Here is a 27825-nt window from a genome sequence, read left to right on the forward strand (position 1 = left end):
GCGCGGGGAGGGCGGCACCCGGCGGGCGGGGGGCCTCCGGGAGCCCGCGAGGGCCGCCCCGCCCGCTCTGGGCAGCGCATCCTTCCCTGCCCGCGCCCGGCTGGCCCGCTACTGGACGGGAAACCCGGCAGGAAACGCGCGGCCGGGGAGGGCCCGCGGGGAGGGGACGCGGATGCCACCACGCACACCCACCGCCCGCAGGCGGGAGCCGGGTTTAAGGGCGAGCCGGCAGTCTCCCGGCATTTCCGATCCTATCACTTCTCCCCCCTCCGCCCCCGTGTCATTGTCTTCTGGGGGACCACGAGTCAGTCATGGAAGTGGTATAAGCTGTGGGCTGTAAACTTTGTTTCCCGAATGTCACTGAAGAGTTTCAAAAGAGAACAGTTCAGGTAAAGTGCATCTTCGTTTTTCTTTCTCAGGAGCCAGAAGTGGTTATTTAATTTAACATAGTTTTAAAACTCTAGTCCAGAAGTGTTAAAGTTGTGTTTTTAAAAGAATACGAGAGGATAGAGTTCCACCTTAGCAGCCGTGCTTGTTTTTGAATAGGCTGCAAAGTGCAATACACTTTACCATTAACATACCAATGTGTTGGAACAGAAATCGTAGCACAGATTTGGTGGCCCCTGGGGAGCAGGTGATTGGAAAGAGGCCCCAGGAAACTTTGGGAGATGATAGATACATTCTATTGGTTAGGGTGTGAATCACATGGATTTATGACGCATTTGTCAAAACATCCAACTTAAGATCTGTGTATTTCACTGCTTGTAAATTTTACCTCAGTTTTTAATCTTAGAAATATGTTATTTGCAGGTCCTTGAATCTATTACTTAATCTTTTAAAAGGTAGCACATGTATTCAATTATCAGAGCTATCAGAGTTTATCAGAGGTACCAAATTTGCAAAGTACCCAGCTTGTCAAATAATGCTAGCAGTACTGATTAAATCCAAAGTTTCAAAAAAGGCTTTAAGGTGTGGACTGAAAAAAGTACACAACGTTAGAGTTGTGAGTTAAGTTTTATTTGGAGCAAAATGAGGACTAAAGCCCAGGATACACCTCTCAGATAGCCCTGAAGAACTGCTCCGAAGAGGTAGGGTGGGAGGTCAGTGTATGTGTGATTTGTGTGAAGGGGGATGCTGCAGCCGAGCACGCATTTTGGCAGAGGCTTGCTGCTCGTCACCAGGTGCAGATGTCTCTGTTAATGATTTTAGTGCTTTTCTGCATATAAGATGCAAGAAATTGGGCTCCTAAAATCTTCTCCTGAAAATATCTAACTATCTGATGCCTGTTCTGCCAGTTTTTCCCAGGGCACAGAGTGCCTCATTCCTGGTCTCCACCCTGAACTCCTTTCAGGGTATGTTGAAGGTCAGTGACTGCCGGGGCTCGTGACCTAATCCTTGTAGAGGCAGGTGGCAAGTGACAATTTTTAGTTGGCAAAGGTCATCATCCACTTTCACCGTCAGAATTATCTAGTCCAACATCTATTACTCAAGTTAGAACTCTTTTTAAGTACATGCCACAGGCCCTGCCATTTTTGGTTTAGAAAGCAAAAGCTCATTTTAAGAGTGGGAGTTAGACACAGCTGAGATTAAATCCAGCCCTGCCTCTGTAACCTTGGGCAAATACATAATCCCTCCTTTCCTCCACTGTAAAAGGCATCTAATAATAGTTATATTGAAGTTTTGTGGTGACTGAGTGAAACATAGAGAAAGCAACTTGCTCAGTGTTGATCTTTCAGACACACACTCTTCCTAGAAACCCACTCTTTGCCTAAATCCGGGTGCAAGTGCCCAGATCAATGTGCTTGGTCCTTTTTTAAATAAGAGCTTTATTGAGATGCTTGGTCATTTTTGCTTTAATTAGAATACTTGCCAAACTGTATTACTGTTTACTGGACAGTTAAGATAGTTTAATCCTTTCTAAAAGAAGGCAAAACGCTCTTGCACTGTTGGTGGGAATGTAAGTTGATACAGCCACTATGGAGAACAGTATGGAGGTTCCTTAAAAAACTAAAAATAGAACTACCATACGACCCAGCAATCCCACTCCTGGGCATATACCCTGAGAAAACCATAATTCAAAAAGAGTCATGTACCACAATAATCACTGCAGCACTATTTACAATAGCCAGGACATGGAAGCAACCTAAGTGTCCATCAACAGATGAATGGATAAAGAAGATGTGGCACATATATACAATGGAATATTACTCAGCCATAAAGAGAAACGAAATTGAGTTGTAGTGAGGTGGATGGACCTAGAGTCTGTCATACAGAGTGAAGTAAGTCAGAAAGAGAAAAACAAATACTGTATTCTAACACATATATATGGAATCTAAAAAAAAAAAGTGGTTCTGAAGAACCTAGGGGTAGGACAGGAATAAAGATGCAGACATAGAGAATGGACCTGAAGACACGGGGAGCGGGGAGGGTAAGCTGGGACAAAGTGAGAGAGTGGCATGGACATATATACACCTCCAAATGTAAAATAGCTAGCTAGTGGGAAGCAGCCGCATAGCACAGAGAGATCAGCTCGGTGCTTTGTGACCACCTAGAGGGGTGGGATAGGGACGGTGGGAGGGAGACGCAAGAGGGAGGGGGATATGGGGATATATGTATACGTATAGCTGATTCACTTTGTTATACAGCAGCAACTAACACAACAATGTAATGCAATTATACTGCAATAAAGATGTTAAAAAATTTTTTTTTAATAAAATAAAAGGAGGCAACATAGATGTGAAGAAAAAAGCTTTCAAAAGAACAGTGGTATGGTCTTGGCTGTATTTAACTAAAACAAGCTGGCTGACAAGATATCTTGAGTTCTTTTTCTGAGTGAGTGACTGGTCTAGGGATCTTTTGCAAATTGTGTAAAATGTATTCACTATCTCAGTACACCCTTTAAATAAATGGGGAGATGTTTTTCCCCCTAGATAATACTCTGAGAGACAAGCTTTAACTGACTCGTGATTATCGGAACACAAGGAAGAACACGAATGACTCAATTTTCACACTGTGATAACAAGATCTTACATGTGTGTTAACCTGACTTTTCTGGAGTGCTTCCCACATCATGAATATGGCCCATGCATGGAATCTGAATTAAGACAGTGTATCTCAGACAGGCTGAGCCTGGACAAGTCCGGATAAGAAGCCTTTTGGGAAGAGGGTAAAGGATACAGACTTAGGTTTCAGACTCAACTCATGACACATTATAATTCAAAAACCACTCGATTTAGTTAATGCTTAACTAGGAATCTACCATGTACAATCACTGACCTAGGCCAGTGGGAACTCCAAAGAAGTATTATATGATATTCCTTGAATGTACAGAAACCCAATTTCTCTGTTTTCTTACGGCATTAAGATAACAATTAGAGAACAAGACAAAAGACAGTCAAGTATATGGGAGAGAAAATAACTCTTAGCGGAGTTTAGGAGTAGCAGAGTTGTGTACTGGAGACAGATTTTTCCAGAGCAGGTGGGATTGAGCAAAGTTTTGTTTTGATTATTGGGGGCGGGGGGTGGGTGGATGGGAGGAAATAACAAAGGGAAGTCTGGACAAGGACGATGTGCCCCAGGTGCAGGAAGGGACACACCTCCTGTTGCTCTCTGACCCAACACCTGCCCCTGACCATCTCTGGGTTCTTGTGAGCCTAGTGCACCAGCTTCTCCTCTCCCATGAGGCCTTCCCAGACCCTCCTCCGTCAGAACTGAAGGCCTCTTCCTCTGCCCTCCAAGCACGGTACCTGTGCCCCTTCCATGGCACACATTTCGTCTCATCATCAACTGAGGTTGCTATGCGTCTATTTCCCAACGAGGCCACCCTCTTAAAGGCGGGGGCCGCATCTTATTCACTTCTGTATCCCCCAGTGGCCCCCGTTCCTCACACAAAGTCGACAGGTATGCAAAAACGTTTCTTTGTATTGAATTGAATGGGAGATAAAGTAGGGTAGAGTGAAGCCAAATGATAAATAGGCATACACGTTGGAGGTCATTCATTCGGTAGACATTTATTGAATGCTTACTGTGTGCCAGGCCTCGCTCTAGGCTCTGAGGACACATCCGTGAACAAAACAGATAAAAATCTCTGCCCCTGTGGAGCTTACACTTACGATCTATTATAAGGGATGGGATTAGCAATACATTTACATAAATTCAACCATACCTATCAGCAAAGTGAAAAAAAGAAAAAAAGACACATTTAAATAGTTTTAATTATTGGTACGACAAAAGTCTACTGTTGATATGTAGTTTTTTATTATATACTTTACTTACTATAGTCATAAAATATTCATACCCATGTATCACTCTACAGGCATCCGAATTGTAAGATTATACAGATTTTCAAGGATCATTTTGAGCATGCTCGATTCCATCCTTAGCACAGCCCTTAAAACCCACCCATCTTCTGAGCTGTGACTCTGTCTTACCACAATGGAAACTCTGAGACTGTTGGGCAAAGGAGAACCATTTTAAGTATTTGAGCATGAGAATGATGACATGATAAATGCTGGTCGGTTTAGTCTGGTAACAGGGAACAAGAGATAGTACACTCACACAAATATACACAGTCAATCGACAGTGGAATTCACGTCAAGAATTAAAAAAAAAAAGTTTGTGAGCCATTTCCCATTCTTTTAAGACAACTAAAATAGTAGGAGCTTGAGGTCATAAATATTTATAATGAACTCTTGATTATAAAATCTAAAAGAAAAATCTTAACACATGGGCTTATTCTGACTAAAGGGTTATCATTTTCGTATATTTTCCAAAGAGTATTTAAAAAGAACACCAAGTTAAGAAAAAATCATTTTTAAATTTTGCAATAATTGCAAAATGATTGGTATACATTAATACCAATCATTTAACTCTGAAAACATTCTTCACTTGTACAATGTAAAAAACTTTTTGACAGTATGTGACTAGAAATATTCTATTACCATAAAGCTACAAACAGATTTATGCTCCTAAGAGCAAAGTTAGAAAAGCAAAAGTAATATTATAATAGTGATAAGCACCAAGACAGAACTTTTTTGCACTTAGGGCCTCATTGGTTGTATTTAAACATAACCTCTACCAACAAAGGACCAAAATGACACCTTATTTGGCAAAAACAAAGAAAAAAAAAGGATAAAAATATACATACAGAGGTCTGGAAACTGAAGAATGCCCACTTTAAAACAATAAAATCAATCATACCTGTTTTTTAACTAATGTGACATTTGCAAAATATATCCATGTCACTTTTCTTCCTCTTTAGTTCACTTTATACAATTCAGACTGCTCCATTTTTGTTCATGTGTTGTCACACTAGTGTAAATAAATATTCTGAATTATAGGAGTTTGCTGTAATGAATCCAGACCATTAGAGCCAGACCCAGTAGCTCAAACAATCTTAGTTGCAACTCATTCCAACTAGTGAAACAGATTATTTATCTGTGTAGTTTTAAAAAGCCTTAGGCAGATGAGATATCATGTGTATGAGATATCGTGTGTGTGCGTGTCTCTGTGTGTGTGTGTGTGTGTGTATGCATACAAGTTTGCCAGGGCAGTGTGACAGTGAGTGCATCCCAGAGAGAGGAGTGATATACAAACGACCGTACACAATGGCCCGAAAGACTTGGGTAGCCAGACACTGAATTTCCCCCCAAACAAACCTGAGGCTGAGCGATGGGGGAATTAAGGGATCTGTCCTCACAATGTGGAATCAGTGACAGGTTCGGAAAACGAAGGCTAAGGCAGGATGCCTCGGCCACAACATTCCCGTGACACAGGAGGGTGCGGAGCAGCGACAGGGAGCAGGCAGGGATCGGGGACCGACTCTGGCTGCACTTGGAGGGATTCCCTGGGTTTGCAGCTGAGGATCCCTGGACCTTCCCCAAAGGGCACTTGCAGTGGCCCCAGCACTGGCCCTCCACCTCTCAGCGAGGACATCTCAGGGATCCCAGGGTCTGAGCCTGAGTAGCCCCACCTCCCGGTCTTAAAGGTTCTCTCAATACAGATACTATCCCTTCTAGATGCTTGGCCAAAACCCATCACTACCTTCCACCGCCAATTCAGTCTTAGAAAGGGGTTCTCCTTCTGTCTCTTTGGGGTCCCTGAGTTTGAGGTAATGCCAACATACCGTACGCTATGTAGCAGTAACAAAGTCAGGCAGTCCACTGGAAAACTCAAGCAATCGAGATTCAATATATTAGCCGGTAATAATTTTTAGTGAGACAGTTTCTCCACACAAGTTATAATGTGTGGGGTAAAGGAAAAAAATATTGCTAGACTATGATAGAAAGATTTTAAAAGTTCAGCATTGAAACTCCTTCTTTAGGGAAGGAAAAGGAGACATGTTATGTTCCCACTCTCTCTTTTCCATCCTTGGCTTTGAGGTAAAAGAGCACCAAGGTTCCTGTAAAGCGAGTTAAAGGTCCTCCCGGTCCCTCTACCCACACAACAATCCTAGGGAAATCCTGAACCGTCTACTTCCCAAATCTGTAACCGTATCTCTGGGCATGTCTATACAGCTCTTTAATTCACTTTCAAAATCTACAGCATTTTTAAAACAAAATGACATAGTTGCATTCTTTAAATGCCAGCCATGAAATCATCACTTAAAAAAAAAGAAACTCGTCAGATTATATATACGTAAGTCAAATCAAATTCTCTCTTGTTTTTAAGGTGCTTTATTTGGTCTGCTGAAGACATGCCTATGGCTGCTTCTAAAGCCCTTAGGAAGAGCCTCAGATGATATCCTGCAGTTGGATATTCTGCTCCAATGTCGTCACGTTCTTAAACTACACTGTAGGTATAAATTGTTGCATGAAAACCCCCCAAAATGTGCACACTAGATGCAGAGAAAAACTTCATTTATAATTCAGGTGAATTTTAGTCACACCAAAATAATGATCTAACCTGTCCAAACATGCAACTTCTCTCTTTCTTCCCCCATGAACTAAGTTCTCTTCTTTCAAAAATGGTCAGATTTGAAGATCAAGTTAAAATCCACCATATTTCAAGTTAAACTCGGAGGGTTTCTATACAACTGTAGCATGATTTCGAATTCATATTGGCATTCATCTTTCTATATTTTCCTATATTTATCCTAAAGAAGCTTCCTGGATCATAATATTTAGGGAGAAATTAAAAGGGTTTTATATTATCCTGCGAAGTTCCAGTAAATTCTTGGTTTATCAGGGTTTACCCTTAGCTCAATGTCATACAACCTCTACATGATGCAAGTATCCCGGTGACAAGTTATTTCAAATACAAAACTCTTAGCTCTGTGTCATAAATAAATTTGGGTAAAACCGCAAGCCTTCCACTGAGTCATCTCGGCAAAGATGGCCCATCTTCTCGGCAAGAAGCAACCTAGGAGTCAAGGGAAAAAAACACCATCATCCACCCATTCAGAAACACAAATGATATTTTCAAGTGAGGAGCAAAGCCCTTGCTTACCTTTCTTTAGCCAGGAGGACAGACATTCCCACAAGCTTAGCAAACTCTTCTGATGTTAGAGATCCCTTTTCTGAAACCTAACAGAAACACACAGCAGGAAAAAATGTGATCATTTAGGCCACCTAGGTACTAACCTGGGGAGACTATCTACCAGTATACTTGGGAAATAATTTACTGAATTTTCTACTAAACTCCAAAGACTGTTCACTCTAGAACTAAATCTTCTTCACTAATGCTTAAGTCTACAAAAGTTGAAGAACCCAGAACAAACATGGTGAAGGCTAAAACATCATGAAACCCTATATAATGTAATAAAGGCACTGTACTAATGTCTAAAAAGAACTATTCCACAGTCTGAAAAGGAACATATAACAAATTCTAACTGAGTGCATAGTACACGCGCCACTGAAGGACCGTTATACATAGGATTAGTTTTAAATATGTGATAGAAGTATCTATAGCCTTGGGACTTTCATCGAGTTTAAAATAAGAAGTGTAATAACTGCGAGTTATTCAAATTATACAGGCTCACCACAGAAGCTCTGAGGCGATAGTATTTCAAGGATCCTAATGAGTAATATCAGGAGTTTGCCCAGTAAAACCCATCTAAACTACACTTGCTTTCCGTATATTTTGAAGCAATTCTTTCACAAAACAATCTGTAGGGTAATGCAGCTTATGTGGGTAATACTGAAAGAAAAACTTCAATCATGGGTAACACTGATGTACAAAGTTAAAAACATATTTTCAAGACTGAGTTTCAAACAGAAAGAGAGCAAGCACCTCACTCATCCTAACTCCCCTTACAAGATGTTATGAGTGTCAGCAAGTTTCAAAGAGCTTTCAAAGTACAAATGTGATGAATAGTTATTCGTTGTTAATGAGAAACCGTTTTCAATTGGGTCTGTGAATGTTACTTTTCAGTAAAGTTGAATTTAAAAGGAAATCCTGTTTCTCAAGTGGCTAAGCATCGGGGTCTTGTGTGGCAAGGTCTAACAACGGAGGGAGGAAACCGGGTCCCCGTACCGTCTCCAAGGCTGAGGCCGCTGTTTCCTCCTCCTTGTGGGACTGAAGTTCAATTACCATGACGCCGCTGTCAAACACACGGAGCCTAAAATCACAGACGGGAGGACAAAGCCGTGAATATCTGGGATCTCGGGCCCCTGAGGAGGCGCAAATATTGTTTACTTTCATTTATGCCAGGACTGAGGGCAATATTAACACAAAAGAACATTTCAAATACAATGACCACGGGTAACTAAGGCCTAATTAAAAAGCTCATGAATAAATAGTTAATGAAGTTCTGAACGATAATCTACATGCTAAATAAACTATGCCTGTCTACTTTTTGTTAAGGGCAGAGGGATGGTCACTGGGACCGCTTGGGAGGAGCCCACGTTCTCACCTCCTGCCCCAGCGGCAAGAGGCCGACGACCAGCCCCTGAGGCCCCGCACAGCCCTGATAAGGATGGAAGCTGGGTTGACAGAGGTGCCCGTGGTGCCGGGTGAATTCTGCCCATGTGTGATATAAACTTCAAGAGGGGCAATATATATGCTGGTTCACCAAATGGATGGCAGACCTGCAGGGCTGTCCTGTCTACTCAGGGTGGAATCGTGGCTATAGTTGGCAAACTTCCTGCAGAGGTTCTTTTACCTGAGAGGTAATTTCAGCTCTTCCAGCATCTTGCATGCATTCACTAAATCTTCTGGTGAGAGCAACTAGCGGGGAAAAAAATCCAGTTTACCAGTTTACACTGCAAATTAATAGAGTGACGCTATATAATTATAACGACCACTAAAACAGAAGAGGATGTTGTAAAATTATCACGTATCAAGGATTTTAGGTGGCTTAATCACTACAAGGCAAAAAGGATTAACAAAGAAGCAAAAGACTTCTATTCATTAAAGCATAGAAATATAATACAAGTATACTATCCATAGAAATATAATACAAGTCATGCACGTAATTTAAAATCTTCTAGTAGCCACATTAAAAGAAAATAAACAGGCGAAATTAATTTTAATACATATATTTTATTCAACCTAATAGATGCAAAAATTCGCCATATAATTGATATAAAAAATCATTAATGAGCTAGTTAACACTTCTTTATTCTGTACTAAGTCTTCTAAATCCCGTGTGTAATTTATGCTTACAGCACATCTCAATTTGGACTAACTACATTTCAAGTTCACAATCATCACATGTAGCTAGGTAGTGGCTACCCTTCCAGACCATGTGGCCTTGAAGAATCGGTCCTGCGTGGTGGTGACCAGCACAGGTGTCAGTCACACAGAATGGTTCCGGAGCCAGCCCAGCCTGGGTCCCAGTCCCTGTTAAAACACTGTCTCCAAGTGCAGCCGTGGTCAAGTTACTTACTCTTTCTAAGCCTTAATGTCCTCATCCCCTAATCATCCCCTAAATGGGGACAGTAAAAGTAGCTACCTCACTGAGTTACTGGTAGGACACATGGATAACACGTGCAGAGTGATGGTAAGTACCCACTGGCGGCGGTTATGATGACTGTTCAAATAAAAACACAGAACAGAGGCTTAACCCGTGAGACCGGGGTGAGCGCTGGAGAGACGTGTGTGAGTCGTCTGCGTGGAGGTGACTGCTGACACCACAAAACTGTGTTCTACTTCAAGGGCACAGAGAGTGCACAGACAGACCCTTGGAGGCCAAAGACACCTGGGTGTGAACAGGCAGTGAGGGCTGAAGTATAGCCGCTGCTGATTCTGAGCCAAAGAGGCAGGGTGTCTTTCTTTCTGTATTACCTGCAGGCAACCTGAGTCCAACCAGGTTCACTCAAAACAGTTAACTATCACAGAGAAAGGGCATCATGCACAACCTTGTTCATCACAATACTAACACAGACTCTCAGTTTTAAGGTATCATTCGGTCCAAACCCTATTTTAAAGGTAAAAAAACCTGAGCTCCAGAGAGGTTAAGGAAGCTACTCAAGGGCATTCAGCAAAACCAGGAACAGAATTTATCTCCTAGATCCCAGGGCAGTATTCTTTTCACTGCGCCACACTGCTTCTCAAAATAGTTTTGATATTCACAACCCTTCCTCAAATTGTATTCACTGTAGGAGAATTTGTATTATATCGAGTCTATATTTAGCTAAAAGAATATCTAAATATTCTATTCTTACTTCCATTCCTCGAGCTCGGTTTACTAAACAGTACACCTCCGTGAGTGACATTATTCCCCCTCGTTCCTGTTAAAATATAAAATAAAAAGCAGCATTATAATTAGGACCAGTTAGCATTTCTTAACAGAAATCATAATCAGAGTGAAATCAGAAATCATAAAATCTCTTAAGAAGCTTTTGAAAACTATATTTACACACAGAGAACCTATTCAGATACCACGAGGCACTTCAAATTCCATATTTGGACTTTACTGTCATTATTACTGTTCTAACATTTACTTAAGTGAAAAGAGGGGTTGTACACCATGTTTCAAACAGTGTATTTATTTATTTATTTATTTTTATAAAGTTATTTATTTATCTTTTTTTTTTTTTTGGCCGTGTTGGGTCTTCGTTGCTGCGCACAGGCTTTCTCTAGTGCGGTGTGCGGGCTTCTCATTGTGGTGGCTCCTCTTGTTGTGGAGCACGGGCTCTAGGAGCACGGGCTTCAGTAGTTGTGGCACGTGGGCTCAGTAGTTGTGGCTCACGGGCTTAGCTGCTCCATGGCATGTGGGATCTTCCCGGACCAGGGCTCCAACCCGTGTCCCCTGCATTAGCAGGTGGATTCTTAACCACTGCGCCACCAGGGAAGTCCCTTCAAAAAGTGTATTTAAATGCTTTAAGTTATTCCACCTAATAACTGAAGAAATTATAGAATTAAATAATAATATCACCATTTTGCAACCCCTAATGAAGTAACAGATCTAGATAATGATTGTCAGTGGCTGTTAACATCACAAAAAAAAGACAATCAGATATTACGTACCTCCTGATGGAAATGCTCAACACCCTCTATAAGATATTCTTGTCAGAAAAAAAAAAAAGAAAGAACTTCTAGATATAAATACCAGTTTACAGGGACTACACAGGACAGGGAAGCATGGTGACTTACAAATTAGCAAAATCCAGACTCTGAGACACTCTATAAGACAAACTACTAGTTTCTTCAGTAAATAAAAATTTACTGTATGGGAGATTTATTGTATGGGAGAAGGGAAAACCCATAGAATTTTAAAAAACAAAAAAACTTGAGAGAGAAATCAAACATTTGCAATGTATCCTGGTTTGAACAAATCAACTCTAAGAGAAAATGTGAACACTAGCTAGGTATCTGATAATATTAAAAAATTATTTTTTAATTTTTACGTGTGAAAGGGGATTATAATTACATTTAAAGGTGTCTTTATCACTATAATTACATACTGAAATGTTTACAGATAAAGTGATGTGACGTCTGGGATTTCCTTTAAAACAATTTTGAGTGGAGGCTGGCTTACGGATGAAGCTGGATGATGGGCACATAGGGATTCATTACACTATTCTATTTTGTCATGTGTTTGAAATATTTCTTCATACAAATGTTTTAATAAAGTTTTGACTGCCTGAATAATGACTAGAAGATGAAACTGTATTATGAAATTATTAATAGTACACAATATATGAAAATATATACAGACTATATATTTCCTTTTGAAAACAAGAGATAAGAAAAAATTATATCAAATAGATTTAGATATCTGAAATGGAAATTAAAAACAATTTAGAAGATTATTGACAAAGAATCAATGAACTAGTTTAATATTACCAAAAGGAAAAACAACATGTTGGTTGAATAGTAACCATATCATGAACGGAGTTATGCTCTTAAGATTTCTGATGGCACAGAAATAATTTAACACAATTTAAAGAGACGTTTAGGTTTTTTTTTTACCTCCAAAGGCGCCTGCAATATTCCAGCCAGCTGTTTGGCCAGCTGCATGTGGTACTGTGTGCCCGAGCCGTAGGTTTCCCTGGTAACCGGGTTAGCTATTCCCATGCTCAGCAAATAGGATTTAAACCTGATGGTCTATAATGAGAGGAGAAAATGCACAAAAAGACTATGCAGAATAAGTCTCTCCACCCAACGTATAAAATCCTTCCATCAGACATTCAGTTCTACTCCACTATTTCTATATCTACCCATCTCTTCTACTGTGTTTCTATGCTGTGAACTATGTAAGAGTGGATTTCTAGTACTTCCCTGCATAAATCTAATTATTATTCTTCCTTCTCCTGCCTTAGTATCTTATACTCCATTTTCCCCACAATTTTGGTGGCAGAGGAGACTTAGATGACAGCTATGCTCTGTTTAATGCCAACCAAGTGATACAACCAAAAACTTCAAAAGGAAAATGGCTGTGACCAGACTGTAAACAAATTTAAATAAAACATATCAAAATTACGGATATGTCTAAAACAATCACTTCTTACACATTTCAATACCTCTGTTTTCTACACTCCAGGAAAAGGTATTGAAATATCCTTTAATCCTGCTAGAACTAACAAAGTTTTTATGGTTGACTTTTTCTTTAGTACTTTTATATATCTTCAAGTCCTAAAAGAAATCAAACACTACATTAAGAAAGCAAGCTGGTAAACCACCAAAACGTCCATGCATTATTTGTGTAATCTAGTTTCTAATGCCTTAAAAAAGCAATCTATTTACCTCATCTTCTGTGATGTCACCTTGCTTGTCTTTAATCTTATTAGCAATGGATTTTGATAACTCCACCATTTCCTTAGCCTGTCAAGAGAACAGTAAAAGATTGAAAAGAAAAAAAAAAAAAAAGATTGAAAAGAAATAATGTCCCCAAAGTGTCTGCTAACAAAATGTATTTTCAAAAGTGTATCATAATTGGTATAATTTAATAGATGTAAATGACATATACCTTGACCATTAGCTTGCTGAGGTCTTCGAAGGCCTAAAATGAGAAATGAGCTTTTATTGGAATCTGTCTAAAGAATTTAGATGTTTTAAAGCAATGAAGCACTCTATTTTCTTCCCTATGATAAAAATGTATGAAATTTTCTTACAAATATCAATTTATTTATATGAATATTTATACAAGTACTAAATCTACCTTATTCTAGGAATAAACCATAAAATTTCCAAAACGAACTGTGAAAAACAACTTTTCAAATTTTCAAAGAGGAAACAGTCATTGATTAAACAAACAAAAGATGACATAAGTAATAGTTCAGAAAATATTATTTACTGTTCTTTGACCCAGGTAAGAAAATTTGTCACTGGTTCTTCCCAAAACCATTTCTAGATAGGAGCTCAAGAATCAAAGGTGTTGTAAAGCTTTCCTGGCTGAAAATGGTAATATGCAGCTGCAGGAATACTTCTTTGGGCCCAACCATTTTGGCTTTAATAGCAGGTGTGATTTAACTGAAACCGTAAACCTCAGCCTCTGAATATTACACAGATTATACTTGTAGCCTTGACTAGAGTGGCTATCACAAAAGAAAAACATTCACATACCACCAAAACATATCTAAATAAAACCCATCAATTGTTCAATTCACTACAATGACTATCCACTTCAAAGGCCTCTTCAAACTTAGACATATTTATAATTCATGTATTTCAAATTACCAAAAATATACTTCCAGTGCAGTATATCACCTAACTGATATCCACAGATGTTATTTTTAAAAACCAATTAAGCAGCTTATCATTAATTGAAAACTCTTTCAATCCATACAGAACAGTGGTTAACAGGTTCTGACGGGCTGGTGCCCATCTTAATTCCATGCAGGAAAGTATCCCCCATCTGCAAAAGGATTTTGCTAAAAGAATAGAGTGTTGTGTACAATTCTTATGGCCGACTCACTGGGCTACTACCGAAAACAAAGGGGAACACACCTAACAGGAATTTCCTTAGATAAACAAAAGGCTTAAACACTGGATTCTTATCAGCAACAGCCAGCAGATGCAGGAAACCTTTTGTGGGAAACTCTGGGCACCAGCTCTGAAACTAAGGCAATTCTAACATTTAAATGGAGGGCAAATCACACACCAACCTCGTTTTCAAAACTAAAATGCAGACACTTTACACGCTTAGATTTTTACTTTGCATGTACAGACTGTTACTAGGTTTCTTCTACCTACATGTAAAGAAAACTAGTAAGGCAACGCTTTTAAATTTTTACATGGCAAATCACTTTATTTACTATATTATATTTTCTAGAAAAAGTTTGCTAAAAATAATAGTCTACATAGAATACATAAATTAGCCCGTACTGTCCATAAACAAGAAATACAAATATTTTAGTACCTTGGAAGAAGCACCTGTAAAACATTTTAAGTAATTATAAAACAAACAAAAGCTTCTTCACTTCTATTTCTATTATTATTCTAAAATTTGGTATTAGCCAACTATCCAAAAAATGGGTGGAGAAACTACCCACAAAAAGTTAAAGCAATATATGTACAAATGCAAAACAGACACATGTGCCCATCCTATTATTTTATCTGCCAGTTTATAGGACCTTCTATCCCTCTACCTCATTCATAGTCAAATTTCCACTCCACGTTTGAAAAAAAACGGCATCTGCTTTAAAACCATGGGATAGGGCTTCCCTGGTGGCGCAGCGGTTGAGAATCTGCCTGCTAATGCAGGGGACACGGGTTCGAGCCCTGGTCTGGGAAGATCCCACATGCCGTGGAGCAACTAGGCCCGTGAGCCACAACTACTGAGCCTGCGCGTCTGGAGCCTGTGCTCCACAACAAGAGAGGCCGCGATAGTGAGAGGCCCGCGCACCGCGATGAAGAGTGGCCCCCGCTTGCCGCAACTAGAGAAAGCCCTCGCACAGAAATGAAGACCCAACACAGCCAAAAATAAAATTAATTAATTAATTAATTAATTAAAAAAAAAAAAAAACCATGGGATACTCTCCTAAGCCAACTTATAGCATTTTTTTCTTACTGACTTTCAGTCATTACTTTGGTGATTAGCTTCGGTAACTGTTAATACATTCTTGAATTTTCTGTTTCAATATTCTTCATTCTGTACTTTGCATATTCCATTCCCTCTACCTGGATCCTCTTATCCCTACTGGTCATCTGCTAGCGCCTGCTCAACTTTCAGGCCCTGACTTCCATTACTTCTGCTCACAAGCCCTCCCTGACCCCATTAGAAGTCAGGGGCCATGCTTTGTATTCCTGTTGCAGCAACTATTTTCTTCTAACATGGCATTTCTCACCCTGTAGAGAGCGCCTACTTGCCTGTCTGTCTGGCGCACTACAACAAATCCAAAACATCTGATGCAGGGCTCGCACAGAGAGCAAGGACCATCTGCTGAATAAATCAATGACCTGCACGAGAGCCCAATGCTTGTGTACACTCCTTTGACCTATGCAACTCCATGAAAATTACACTGGAACAGAATAACATTTCATAAATTAAGAAAAACGTTATTTTGAACACCAAGTTAGAATGGCAACATTCAGAAAAAGAAACACTAATAATGCAAAATTAGCTCACTGCTCCATGCCATCTCCAAGAGTGTCACACAGAAGGATGACTACAAAAGTCACTGAAAGAGGACAGTGATAGCACTTTCTGGGTGGCAGTGAGCGGCCGTGATGTAGCAGACCACACTCATCTGCAAAGCAGGAAACCTGAGTTCTCATAACCCTGGTTCCAAATCTAGTCACTAGCCCCAAGATGATTCCTTTTCCGGATAGTTAGAACCCCTCTAATGCTAAGATGCTGGAATTCTATGGGAATAGAGGATTCTGGGAAGGTGGTGGCTATGGCAGCATAGGTTTTGAATCTCTCCAAATCCCGACATAAAAATGGGGCAACAGATCTCAAGACCAAAACCCCACGGGCAGCATATACTAAAAAACTAAGTGACAAGATATCCACAAAAACCCCAAGGTACAAGCAAGTGGGGACAAACCAGCAAGAGCCACAAGACCTGCATGATACCAGCACTGAGGCAGGAAAAAGAAAAGGGAGGCAACAGGGCGACTGATAGGTCTGAGAATAAGAGCCCCTTAAAGAGACCACAGGAGTCCCTCGAAAGCAGACGGGCCAGCTTGAGGGCAGTAACTAAAACGGGTAGGGCTTTGCCCACTTCAACAGGAAGTGGGTACAAGGGGTCCTCAGGAAGGGCCTGTGAACAGCCCTTGAAAGTGAACCTCCTGGCTTCCCTTCCAGGACAGGAGCCCATGCTGGGGAGAAACTACTGAGACAGGAATCAGCAACTGAGCAAGGTAGAGATAACAGAGGAAGGGGACAAGGTCCAGCTGAAAACAGGGCATGGGAACGGGGTCAGGACATCACAGACAGCAAGCCACCTCCCTTTTTCACGCTGCATGCACACAGCAGAAGAGTGAGCTTGTGGAGTGAGAAGAGCCGCCCTGAGCTAGGCCTTCCTCTGGAACTTCAAGAAAACCAATTTCACACGAAAATTAGCGAGAGCAAAGTATCAAGGTCAAATCCCACACAAAGTTATTACAGGAAAAAAGAAAATCAAGAGCAGAATAACATTAAAGATAATGAAAGCACGCCAGAGAGACATGTTCATAGATCACATCGAAAGCTTACCTTTCATTTCAAAATGAGCTAATAAGGTGTTAATAAAATGAGAGAAGCTGTGAAAGGGCAATATAAATCAGAAATGAGGTGGCAGGACCCAGGAAAGAATTTTTTTAATCATTTCTGAAAGAAAGACTATACTAGACAAACACAAGACGAATAAACACAACAGATAATATCTTAAGAGAAACAACAGGTGAAGAAGGAAATTTTTCTAAAATAAAAAAGAAACGAAGGAAAAGATAAAAAGGGTTTGAAAGAAAGTCCCAAAGAGTGAAGATAGGCCGTAAAGCTGCAACATACAGCTAATAGGAGTCTCAGAAGAAAAAAAAAAAAATCTAAGCAATTATTGAAATTTAGAGAAAAACTTCCCTGAAATTAAAAGAAAACATGCCTGAAACCAAATACTGAAAGCATACTGTGCACCCGAGAATAACACTCCAGAATGACTAACACACAGACAGTCTAGAAAAATTATTATACAAAGCTTTATTTAAAAAAAAAAATCCTTTGGGCATCTAGGAAAAACAGCAAGTGACTTTAGAGAAGGGAGAAAATGAGGTTGTCATCACTCTGGCAGCAACACTTCATGCCAGACGAAAAACTGAAGGTCACATATGGAAGGCAATGGGGAAAGAAAACGTGAGCCAAGGATTACAAATCCAGCAAAACTGACCTTCATGTGTAAGGAATACAAAGATGCCAGACCTCAGGGAATATTGTTCCCATGAGCACTTTCTGAAACATCTACTACAGGATGAGCTTCAGACAACCAAAATGAATAGAGGGAGGTGAACGTAAAGACTGGTGGTATCACACACAAGTTACTTGTACAAATGAGACTAAATGACAGCTAGAGGGGAAGAGGGTACATGGTGGCTGAACGCTCAGATAGTGTAGATACAGCACACCTATGTTTTACATGTGGGAAGAAAGGGGAGAACATATACAAAAAAAATCCTTTTTAACTGTTTTAGTCATTATTCGCTAGTGTAGTCCCGAATTTGAATAGGAAGCATCAGTGTGACCTCATGAGGCACATTTATTAGAAAAAAAAAATCCTAGCTCTTTCCACTGAAAAGTCCTAGAAATAAAGATCAACCCAAGAGGGATGCAAATTCCTAGCAGGCAGGTTGTGGTTATGAAATACCATTTCCCACTAAAAGAAACCAGAGCTTCTCAGATAATGGTTGATTCCAGATCCGGAGCAGGAAATATACAAGACGGTCCTGGAACTTCTGTCAACACCAGGCAGTAAGGAAGCTCTCAAAGTCCACCAGGTCACATCAAAACCACTCAGGAGCCAACCTGAAGAGGCTCCCACTGGCCAAAGATGGGACAATTTGAGCTTTAACTAGGGTAATAATTGCAACTGACTGAAATCATCAAATATGTTAAAATGTATGAATTCATAATAATACATGAAAAAACCTAACTAGTCACCTCGGGAGGATGATAAGGAACCAATTTATCATCCTGATAATAAAGGAAATGCCACATGTTCTGCATTCCTTCTAGGAGCCGTATCACTGAGTAGCCAAATAGTAATGAAGGGAAGCATCTCTTTAAAAAGTGTCCCAACTAATAAATGAAATATAAATCACAGAGTAACACCATTTGCAACCACCAGTGACCCAAAGATCTATGCACTGAATATTGACAGCCGCTAACATGATAAAAAGAGACGTGATGAAGGAACACAGTGTCACCTCTAGTCTCAACAAAGGGCTCAAACACAAGTCTGATCAAGCCTCTGGATCCAGCTGCTAATGTGCAGGAAATACAAAGGACCAAGGAACACACACACACAACTTTACCATAAACATGCCCTCAGCAAAACCTAGACCACAGCACTTAATAGGTCAAATGCCCTTGGTCCCTCGACAATAATCCATATTCAATTAGTGGGCCCAGATATGGCTATTATGATGGTTAAGTTTATGTGTCAACTTGACTAGATCGTGGGGTGCCCAGGTGTCTGATCAAGCGTTATTCTGAGTGGGTCTGTGAGGCTGTTTCCACATGAGGTTAGCATCTGAATCTGCAGAAAGAGTTGAACAGTTAAATTCAGATCGCCCTCCTGAACTGCCCCCTGGAGGGCCTAATGGAACAAAAAGTTCTCTGCCTGACTGATGAGCTACGACATCAGTCTTATCCTGCCCTTGGACTGGACTTAACACCACCAGTGCTCCTGGTTCTTAGGCCTTCACACTCCGGTTAGCATTTCTATCACCAGCTTTCCTGGGTCACCAGATGGCAGCTTCCCACAATCACATGAGGCACTTCTTTATAATAAATCTCATTGTGTACATATAGGACAATCTAGATATACAGATACCTGTATCTATATAGAGAGAGATAAAGATATCAGCATATCTATATCTATGTATCGATATCCACATATAGATATCCAAAAGATATCCACAGCTGTATCCAAAAGAATATATCCCCTATTTGTTCTGTTTCTCTGGAGAACCTTGACTAATACAGGTATTCAGTAACTATTTGCAGTTTAGACTTTATCTGATTGAGATAAATCTTGGAAATTCTATGAGCAGCACTCATCAATGGAATTTTACTTACAAACTATTATAAAAACTAAAAAATTACTTCACTTCACAAAATCATTCCATAAAAATCCAAGACCATTTCCATATAAACATGGGAAAACCGATATGTTTAGATGTACTAACTGCCAAAATCTAACGTGTAACTCATTTTCTTAACTAGAGTTCTTTCCCCTTCATTTGAATTTCCTCATATAGGATGAGGTTTCAGAAACACTGTAAAGTACAAGCTCGGGGTGCTCTCCTAGGAGAAGTGATAAGCTGGTTTGAGCCATTCTTACTACCTCTGTGCCTGGTCCCCAAGTGGTCATCAGCATAAAACTGTGTAGTGTCCGGCCAGAGTCAAGGGCCGCAGAACAGCATTTTCCCCTCAACTAAGTTAACCAAACATCCCAGATAATTATACACAGGACCCTGAATTCATTAGGAGGACCCTCCAATCAATCCCATCTAGACTTTAAAATTTACACACAATAATTCATGACGTTTCCTAACCTCACAGAAAACAAATTTGCATTTCTTTTTAATTCCTTTCTGGAAAAGATTTTTAAAACACATTTGGGCTAAATTATGCCGACCTTAAGTAGACTCCTTAAATGGAAAAAGAGACTGTGTGGCTCCAGGCAAACTAAATATATTCCAGTACACAGAACAGAGTTACTCACAGCTGTATCCAAAAGAATAAGCAAGATGGCTGAAAAAGACAGCTGACCAGAACTTGTGTAAGAATTACCTCAGAAATGTTTTTGTCAGTTTCTTTTCTTTTTTCTTCCAGTTTCCTTTCAATACCTACAATTCCTACAGCCCTTATTCTTCCTGGCTGAAAAACAAAAGTAGAAAATAAAACGTCCAAAATAGGAAGGACACAGTCTTTTGTAACCCACTATATTGTGTTTTCAGTGGTGGGAGAGGACCCACAAAGAACCCAAGAAAACAGCACACAGTTACATTGTTTCCTTTCAAAACATTTGTCGGTTTATTGCCATACATAATGACCTTCAAATCATTATACAGAAAAACTGAACATAACAAGAGATGGTATATTTTACTCTGTATTTTAGATATAAATTAAATTTCCTCTTCATTTTTGTTCTTTGGCAAGCTATTATACAGGTATCAGATATTTAATATGGTCTCAAATGTGCAAAAAATTATAGGTAAAATTCTGGTACTTGACAGTTATTATACAAGCTACTTTTATATATTTGAGTGTCTGTCCACGTTGGTGGTTAATTAGACTGGCCTGGAAAATGTCACCCAGTGGTACTGTCTGTTCTCTCAGATGCCACACCAATTATAAAGAAGAGAATGCAGAAGGGGAATCTAACTTCTGCCACCCTGAAATTACCCTGGTAAGTAGTCATGTATTATTACTAAGTGTCTGCTGTCTATAGAGCACTAAATTAAGTTCTGTGAAAATCAGTTTTTAATTAGAATATCATTACTTTGTTTCTGGCAAGTTCTATAATCATAGAACTCTTTTCCCTTAATGAAGATGCAAGTACAGAGCTGAAAATACTGGATTAGGAAACAGCTGAAAAAATACCTGGGGTCCTCTATTTGCTTGCAACGACTGGGAAACTGGCATATTCTCCCATCTTCTCTGTGTCATTTCCTCTGATAAACGCCTGTAAAACTGTTATGCACATGCATACACTTTAAGTGAGTCAGTCAGGCTGTGACATCCTCATACAAATCATTACTTAACATTTCTTTAGTTGGAAGTCTGTTAGGTCATTTGCAACAAGCCTAGAATTCTCAGAGACATCAAAGGAAATCAAAGGAAGTTCTTTTCTTGGGTCAACTTCAGAAAGCACAAAGGGGGAAAAAAAAGAAGGAACTGACCTTCTACATAAAGTGAACTATTCTCAACAAAGAGATGAGTGACAATGAAGTAAATAGACTTACTTTAAACAATCCTGCATATGTGGATTGTTTTCAATCTGTAGCGAAACAGACACAGTGCCAAGAAAAATACACAACCGTTATCCATGAAGGAAGCTGAGAATAATTTGTCTAGTTAAAATGTGAGGCCAGATATTAGGGCCAAAACATGCCTATGCTCATAAAAAAAAAATCAGGTATATTTTTCAGCTACAGTGAGAATGACTTCAGTTAGTCACTTAAATTTGCTCAGTGCCTGCTGTGCAAGGAACACTGGGTCAGGTACTATAGAGAAAAAGAACATAAATAATTTATGATCTCGATGGGGAGATAAACACACACTTATAAATGTCTAAAGAATACTTACAAAGCAACTTATTAATCAGAACATATAAACCATGATACTATGGGATAAGAACTTAAGCGATTAGATTTGTATGGAGTTAATAAAGATAGACTGCCTGATGTAAGGCTGGTGAACTTTCAGATGCTGAGGCAGTTAAACATGTCACTGCATTATCCTCTGTCCCTTTATCCAAACGATAACACTGAGCACTTAACTAGTAGCCTACCTAGTGTGGTGACTTAGCCTGTTTCCAGCCTCCACTCTTTCCTGTGACTACATCCTCCTGCCTCCCGTTCCCAATGAAACCTAAACTTCATATTCTCCACTGATAAGGCTTAAGATATCATAAAAATTTTATCGTAAAAATATGGTGAAAACTGGTATGCTGAACAATATCGCCTTCCATCCTATTAACAAACAACAACAAAAATACATACAAGTACACATTTCTAGTCTGATCGTATTCATAAAGAAACTTACCTCAATCTGGCCATGTTCTTTGAAGGACAGTTTGATGTAGGAGTTCTTACTACTCTGGAATGGGCCAGGTTCTTTGTTAGAAGGAGCTGGGTGAAGATGAACCACTATTTTGGCACTAAAGAAAGAGCAAATGTAAGGTATTTAATTGTCTTTTAAAAATCACTAATTCTATTTTCATAACTTTTAATATATTTCAGATCACTTAAAATTCGTGTAGAAACAAACAACATCCTGAAAGGAATCCTTTTAAGGTCTGTATCAATTCAGTATTAACGAACCTTTCAAAACTATCTCTACTTAAAATCTATAAGCTGTGAACCAAAAAATTCAAATTACTAGCGCTATAGACTAAATAAAAATGTGGTTTTAGAAAGTAAGTTCAAAATAAATTTTCAGAATTTGGGGTGGTTTATGATATTGGTTTATGTTTAGGTTTTCCATCTACAGAGTCATCCCCAAAGGTTACCAGGGGGCCTATAATTTCTGCCAAAGCATACAACCTTACTCATTTGAAAACAAAATGTGAAAACTTATCTGTGTAAAACTGGCCAGCTGACATTTTATTAAAACTCCATCCAAAACTAACATTCTACAGTGTCATTTTTGGAAAACGCCACTCAGTCAGCAGCATGATCTAGAGAGATATCCCATAGCAAAAACAATTCTCAAAATGCTGCCACTCCAGGATCACAAACTACCATGATCTTTATGACTACTGTTATCTTCTATGCCATCAAAATACCATTATATTTGTTGAGTTTTATAAGTCTTTTTTTTCCCAACCAGCTCAATAAACAATCTTCTATAAATATTAGCAAAACCAAAAACTCAAAGTATCTTGCATACCTAGCTTAGAGCTTTTTCTTTATGACCACATTATAGATACACCTATTACTCAATATTACTTTGTCTAGGCCCATATAGTTGCCTAAATATCACCCTAAAATTGAAACACCACATGTGGGGCCTCCTTGATGTAACAAATGCTTTGGTTAGTGAACTGGAGCCAGGCTTGTACTGACTCTTCATTGGTTCCTTTGTGATGAACATCTTTAAGGGAGGTGAGCAAATAAAACTGTGTAAGCAGAATCAGGGGACTGTGTGAAATGAACAGTCAGGTAAACAATAAAACTATGGCAATTAGGATCAGGTGACTAAGTAAAAGCATCATACACTCTTTAAAACTAAAAAACCTGAGCCCTACCTATCAGAATTTGTCAAAGGAAACCCAATGAAAAGCTAAAAGATGATACAAAATGAAGTTTAAACATCCCAAAGTCAGAATAAAAAGATCCACGCTAATTTTTTCATATATTCACTTCTTGGGTGATTCAATTACCATATTTCACCAAGTTTAAAATCCACCAATTCAAAGAAGCATCTTGCGTTCAGAGACGTTAAAAGGTGAAAATGCACATACATCTTTGACTCACTGAGATATGGTAATTATTTGAGAGGAGGAGTTGGGAGCTAAAGAGAATACTTGAGAAAAGTCAACCTGGCATATTATCGAATTCCTCCTCACCGGAGATGTTTAAAAAGAGACACTAATGTGAAGGTAAATATTTAACTATTTTTGTTATAGAGTTTAGATTTCCTTGGAACACAGCAGAGAAAAAGTCAAATGATCTGGAACACCCTTAAAGTTTGTAGAACTTTTTTTTTTATTTAAATGGTCATTTTTTAATATGATTTTTAAAAATTAATTAATTTACTTATTATTATTATTTTTTTGGTTGCATTGGGTCTTCGTTGCTGTGCGCGAGCTTTCTCTAGTTGCGGCGAGAGGGGGCTACTCTTTGTTGCGGTGCGCGGGCTTCTCATTGTGGTGGCTTCTCTTGTTGCGGAGCAGGGGCTCCAGGCGCGCGGGCTTCAGTAGTTGTGGCACACGGGCTTAGTTGCTGCATGGTACGTGGGATCCTCCCGGACCAGGGCTCAAACCCATGTCCCCTGCATTGGCAGGCAGATTCTTAATCACTGTGCCACCAGGGAAGCCCAAGTTTGTAGAACTTAATAAGGAAAGCAATATATAAAGCAGTATATACAAATACTAGGTATCTCTATGTTGTACACCTGAAACTGATATAATGTTGTACTGTCGATCATACCAAAAAATAAAGAAAAAACTCAATAAGATGGAGAAAAGTGACAAGGTGGAAAATATAAATCAGAGAAATAGTCTACTCTAAAAATCTATGCCTTGTTAATCTTTTCAAAATATTGGTTAGTTTCTTTTATGTCAAATAAGCAATCTTTTATGCTAGCTACAACATTCTAATTAAGGATGCACTGCATTTCCAGGGAACTTTAACATTTGTTTCACTTCTACTGAAGGATCTAACTACATTAAAGCTGAAGATAAGCCCACATGGAAAAAAATTCCTTACCAGCAATATTTGTTCATAAGTTGCCCTCAATCACATGCATGTAAAGTATAAAGCCAAAATGTTTTATATACTTGAATAGACAGAAACGTTTTAACCTGTGGCTTTAAACCAAGGTGAGCACATCTCCTGGTCTGCCTGGGACAGTCCAGTTTTATGCTTGCCTGATCTAATTATAAGCAGTGTCCCTTATTACTCTAAGAAATGTCCCTGTTTGGACAGTAACTCTTGTGATACTCTATTCAACACTGATATCTGAAAAAGTCAAAGTTGAGAAACTTTATGGTCAACTAGAAACAGGAGCCAAGTCAGGTATTTTTCTCAGATGGGTCATTTATGATTTTAAGTACTGAATGATACATACACACACACATAAAAGCAAATGTCTGGGGACTTCCCTGGTGGTCCAGTGGTTAGGACTCTGTGCTTCCACTGCTGAGGGCCTGGGTTCGATCCCTGGTTGGGGGACTAAGATCCCGCAAGCCGCGTGGCATGCCCCCCAAAAAAAAAAAAAAAAAAGCAGATGTCTGTGGAAATATATAGTGACAGCCGGCCCACACTTATTTATTATGACCTGAGGATATTACAGCAACTTTAGTACTTGATTCATGCTTTAAGAATGACTTCCATTTATCAGTGAGTTTAAAGTAGGATAATACCTTCTTTTTTTTAAAACATATTTTTCCCCAGCTTTGAGATATAATTGACATATGGCACTGTATGAGTTTAAGGTGTAGAGCACAGAGCATAATGATTTGACTTACATACATCATGAAATGATTGCCAGAGTAAATTTAGTGAACATCCAATACAAAATTAAAGAAATAGAAAAAAAATTTTTCTTCCTTGTGATGGGAACTCTTAGGATTTACTCTCTTGATAACTTTCATAGATAACGAACGTACAGCAGTGTTAATTACATTTCTCATGTTGTCTTCAATACATCACATCCCTATTGCTTATTTATCTTATTACTGAAAGTTTGTGCCTTTTGACCACCTTCCCTCAATTTTCCCTGCCTCCCACACACCACCTCTGGCAACCACAAATCCCATCTCTTTTTCCATGACTTTGGTTGTTTGTTTTTGAAGTATAACTGACCTACAATACTATGTTAGTTTCTGTTACACAACAGAGTAATTCTATATTTCTATACATTTCAAAATGATCCCATGATAAGTCTAGGTATGCTATGTCACCATACAAAGCTATTACTTAGTTACTGACTATATTCCCCACACTCTACCTTTCATACCCATGACGCATTTATTTTGTAACTGGAAGTTTGTACTTCTTAATCTCCCTCACCTATTTCCCTCCTCCCCCAGGACAATACCTTCTTAGGGGAGCTCTGACCAACAAACACAATCATCTGATTCACTTGCACACACGCAGTCAAGGCCATGACTGACTGAGCAATGACTCAACCAAGTTAACAAGGACAGCTTGACTAGAAACACTTTTGTGCATAAAGACTGTAATATACAGACCTTACCTTTTCCCAATTCCAGCTGCCTGTTCTTCAATGAACACGATTTGGGAAAGAGGAATGGCCATGCAGCATTCCTGGGAGGGAATCAAAAGAAAACACGATCCGTTAAGACTCGTCAGAAATCCTTGTTTTATAGATTTAGTGGGTTGCCACATACCTTTAAGGTCCTTAGTAATTATAACAATAGAAAATAATAATGTTATTTTATTCCTTAAATAAACTTAAGGAAAAACTGAATGAAGACAATACTGTGGTAGCATTTTGCTGCGTGGAAGAACAGAAGAGGTTTAAAAGCAGCTGTAACTACCTTTGTTTTTACAGGAGCTATATCTTTTAAACAGTAGTATTTATATGAAAATTGTTTACGTATAATATATTCTTATATGGAAAACAGAAAATAGAGCAGGTAAATCAAAACGACTTTAAAGAGTGTGTTATAGAGCTGATTTTTCCTCTTTATAATTTTCTATATTTCACTCACCCACCCACAATTAATTTTTAACAGAAAATACTAACGTGGCTTCCCTTTATTAGTATATCTGATTTTTAGAATTATTATAAATGACTGGCATTTAATAGGTCTAAGGGTTTTGATATTAGCTCCTTTACATGATAATCAAAAAAATTATACTAAGATTAACTTAATTTATAAACATACGGTTTAAGGACGCCTACCCCTCCAAAAAAGATTTCTTTCTTGAATCTATATTTCTTTAAAAAGTATTAGGAAACATTACCAGTTCTAAGGCATGCATCATCAACCAGGCCAATATCACCATTGAGGGGGAAAAATTGGTTCTTGGGGGGCAAAAAGAGTCAGAGTTTGCAGCAGTTAGTGACATGCAAAGAGCCTCAGTACAGTATATAGTTTACCTGTGGAACTAAAATTTCATGGGGGAGGCAGCCAGCAATTAAAAAAATGACATAGAAAAGTTTGCTTCTTTTACTGGCGACACAGAAATTTACACACAAATACACACACACACTTTCAAGGTAAAGCTCTTTGGAATAAAGATATCAGGTCTATACACATCACTGAGTCCTCTCTTCCTAGAAATGCGAAAACGGGGGGGGGGGGTTCTCCTTTTGCTGAGTGACTGAGAGGCAGTTCATCTCGGTATCTAGGTAGAAGCCAGCACTTTGCAGCAGACCTCCTCCTGACTCTCAACAACAATCGGGAAAACGGGTTGTTTTCAGGACCCCTGACTGATGGGGACATTTGGGTGTGAGGGAGAATCTGATTAGTGCTTAAAAACCAGGAGCTGCCAGGATTCTCTGTACAGTAGCTGCAGACTGTGCTAGGGTTGAATGAGGGACCAGACCCTAACTCCTCTATCTGTGCCCCATTCAGAGAGACCATATGGGACACACTCTTCTGACATCTGCAAACAAAAGTTTATCACATGTATTTATAGTTTTGCCAGAAAGAAAAAAAGAAAGAAAAAAAATCAGTGACATAAAACCTAGAACAGAAGCAAAAAACGCGATCTTACATGATTTTTCTGATCTCTCCAAATTAGACGGTGCGTACTAAGAAGGAGGGTCCCAGCATCAAATTTTATCTAGAAAAACAAGATCATCACAAAATATTAAAAACATATCACTCAATGTGGTCCAGATTTTCTTCCCCATGAATTGCACAATAGTAAGTCAATCAC

The 27825-nt window shown here is 39.1% G+C and overlaps 1 protein-coding gene across 1 annotated transcript in view; it reads right to left on the reverse strand.

The window, feature by feature from the left end:
- Window positions 1–3989: 3989 nt before the first annotated feature.
- The window catches only part of VPS36 (vacuolar protein sorting 36 homolog), a 31348-nt gene continuing 7512 nt past the window's right edge, over window positions 3990–27825 (reverse strand). The window contains exons 2-14 of the mRNA XM_036831662.1: window positions 27661–27729; window positions 26171–26241; window positions 22292–22406; window positions 21128–21217; window positions 20315–20401; window positions 13352–13384; window positions 13129–13206; window positions 12355–12489; window positions 10605–10670; window positions 9101–9165; window positions 8473–8557; window positions 7447–7523; window positions 3990–7359 (exon numbers count right to left, since the gene is read on the reverse strand). Of these exons, the coding sequence (XP_036687557.1) occupies window positions 7266–7359; window positions 7447–7523; window positions 8473–8557; window positions 9101–9165; window positions 10605–10670; window positions 12355–12489; window positions 13129–13206; window positions 13352–13384; window positions 20315–20401; window positions 21128–21217; window positions 22292–22406; window positions 26171–26241; window positions 27661–27729 (1065 nt within the window). The 3' untranslated portion in view covers window positions 3990–7265. The remainder of the gene's footprint in view (window positions 7360–7446; window positions 7524–8472; window positions 8558–9100; window positions 9166–10604; window positions 10671–12354; window positions 12490–13128; window positions 13207–13351; window positions 13385–20314; window positions 20402–21127; window positions 21218–22291; window positions 22407–26170; window positions 26242–27660; window positions 27730–27825) is intronic.

This window comes from Balaenoptera musculus, chromosome 18 (assembly GCF_009873245.2).
Source record: "Balaenoptera musculus isolate JJ_BM4_2016_0621 chromosome 18, mBalMus1.pri.v3, whole genome shotgun sequence".
NCBI lineage: Eukaryota > Metazoa > Chordata > Mammalia > Artiodactyla > Balaenopteridae > Balaenoptera > Balaenoptera musculus.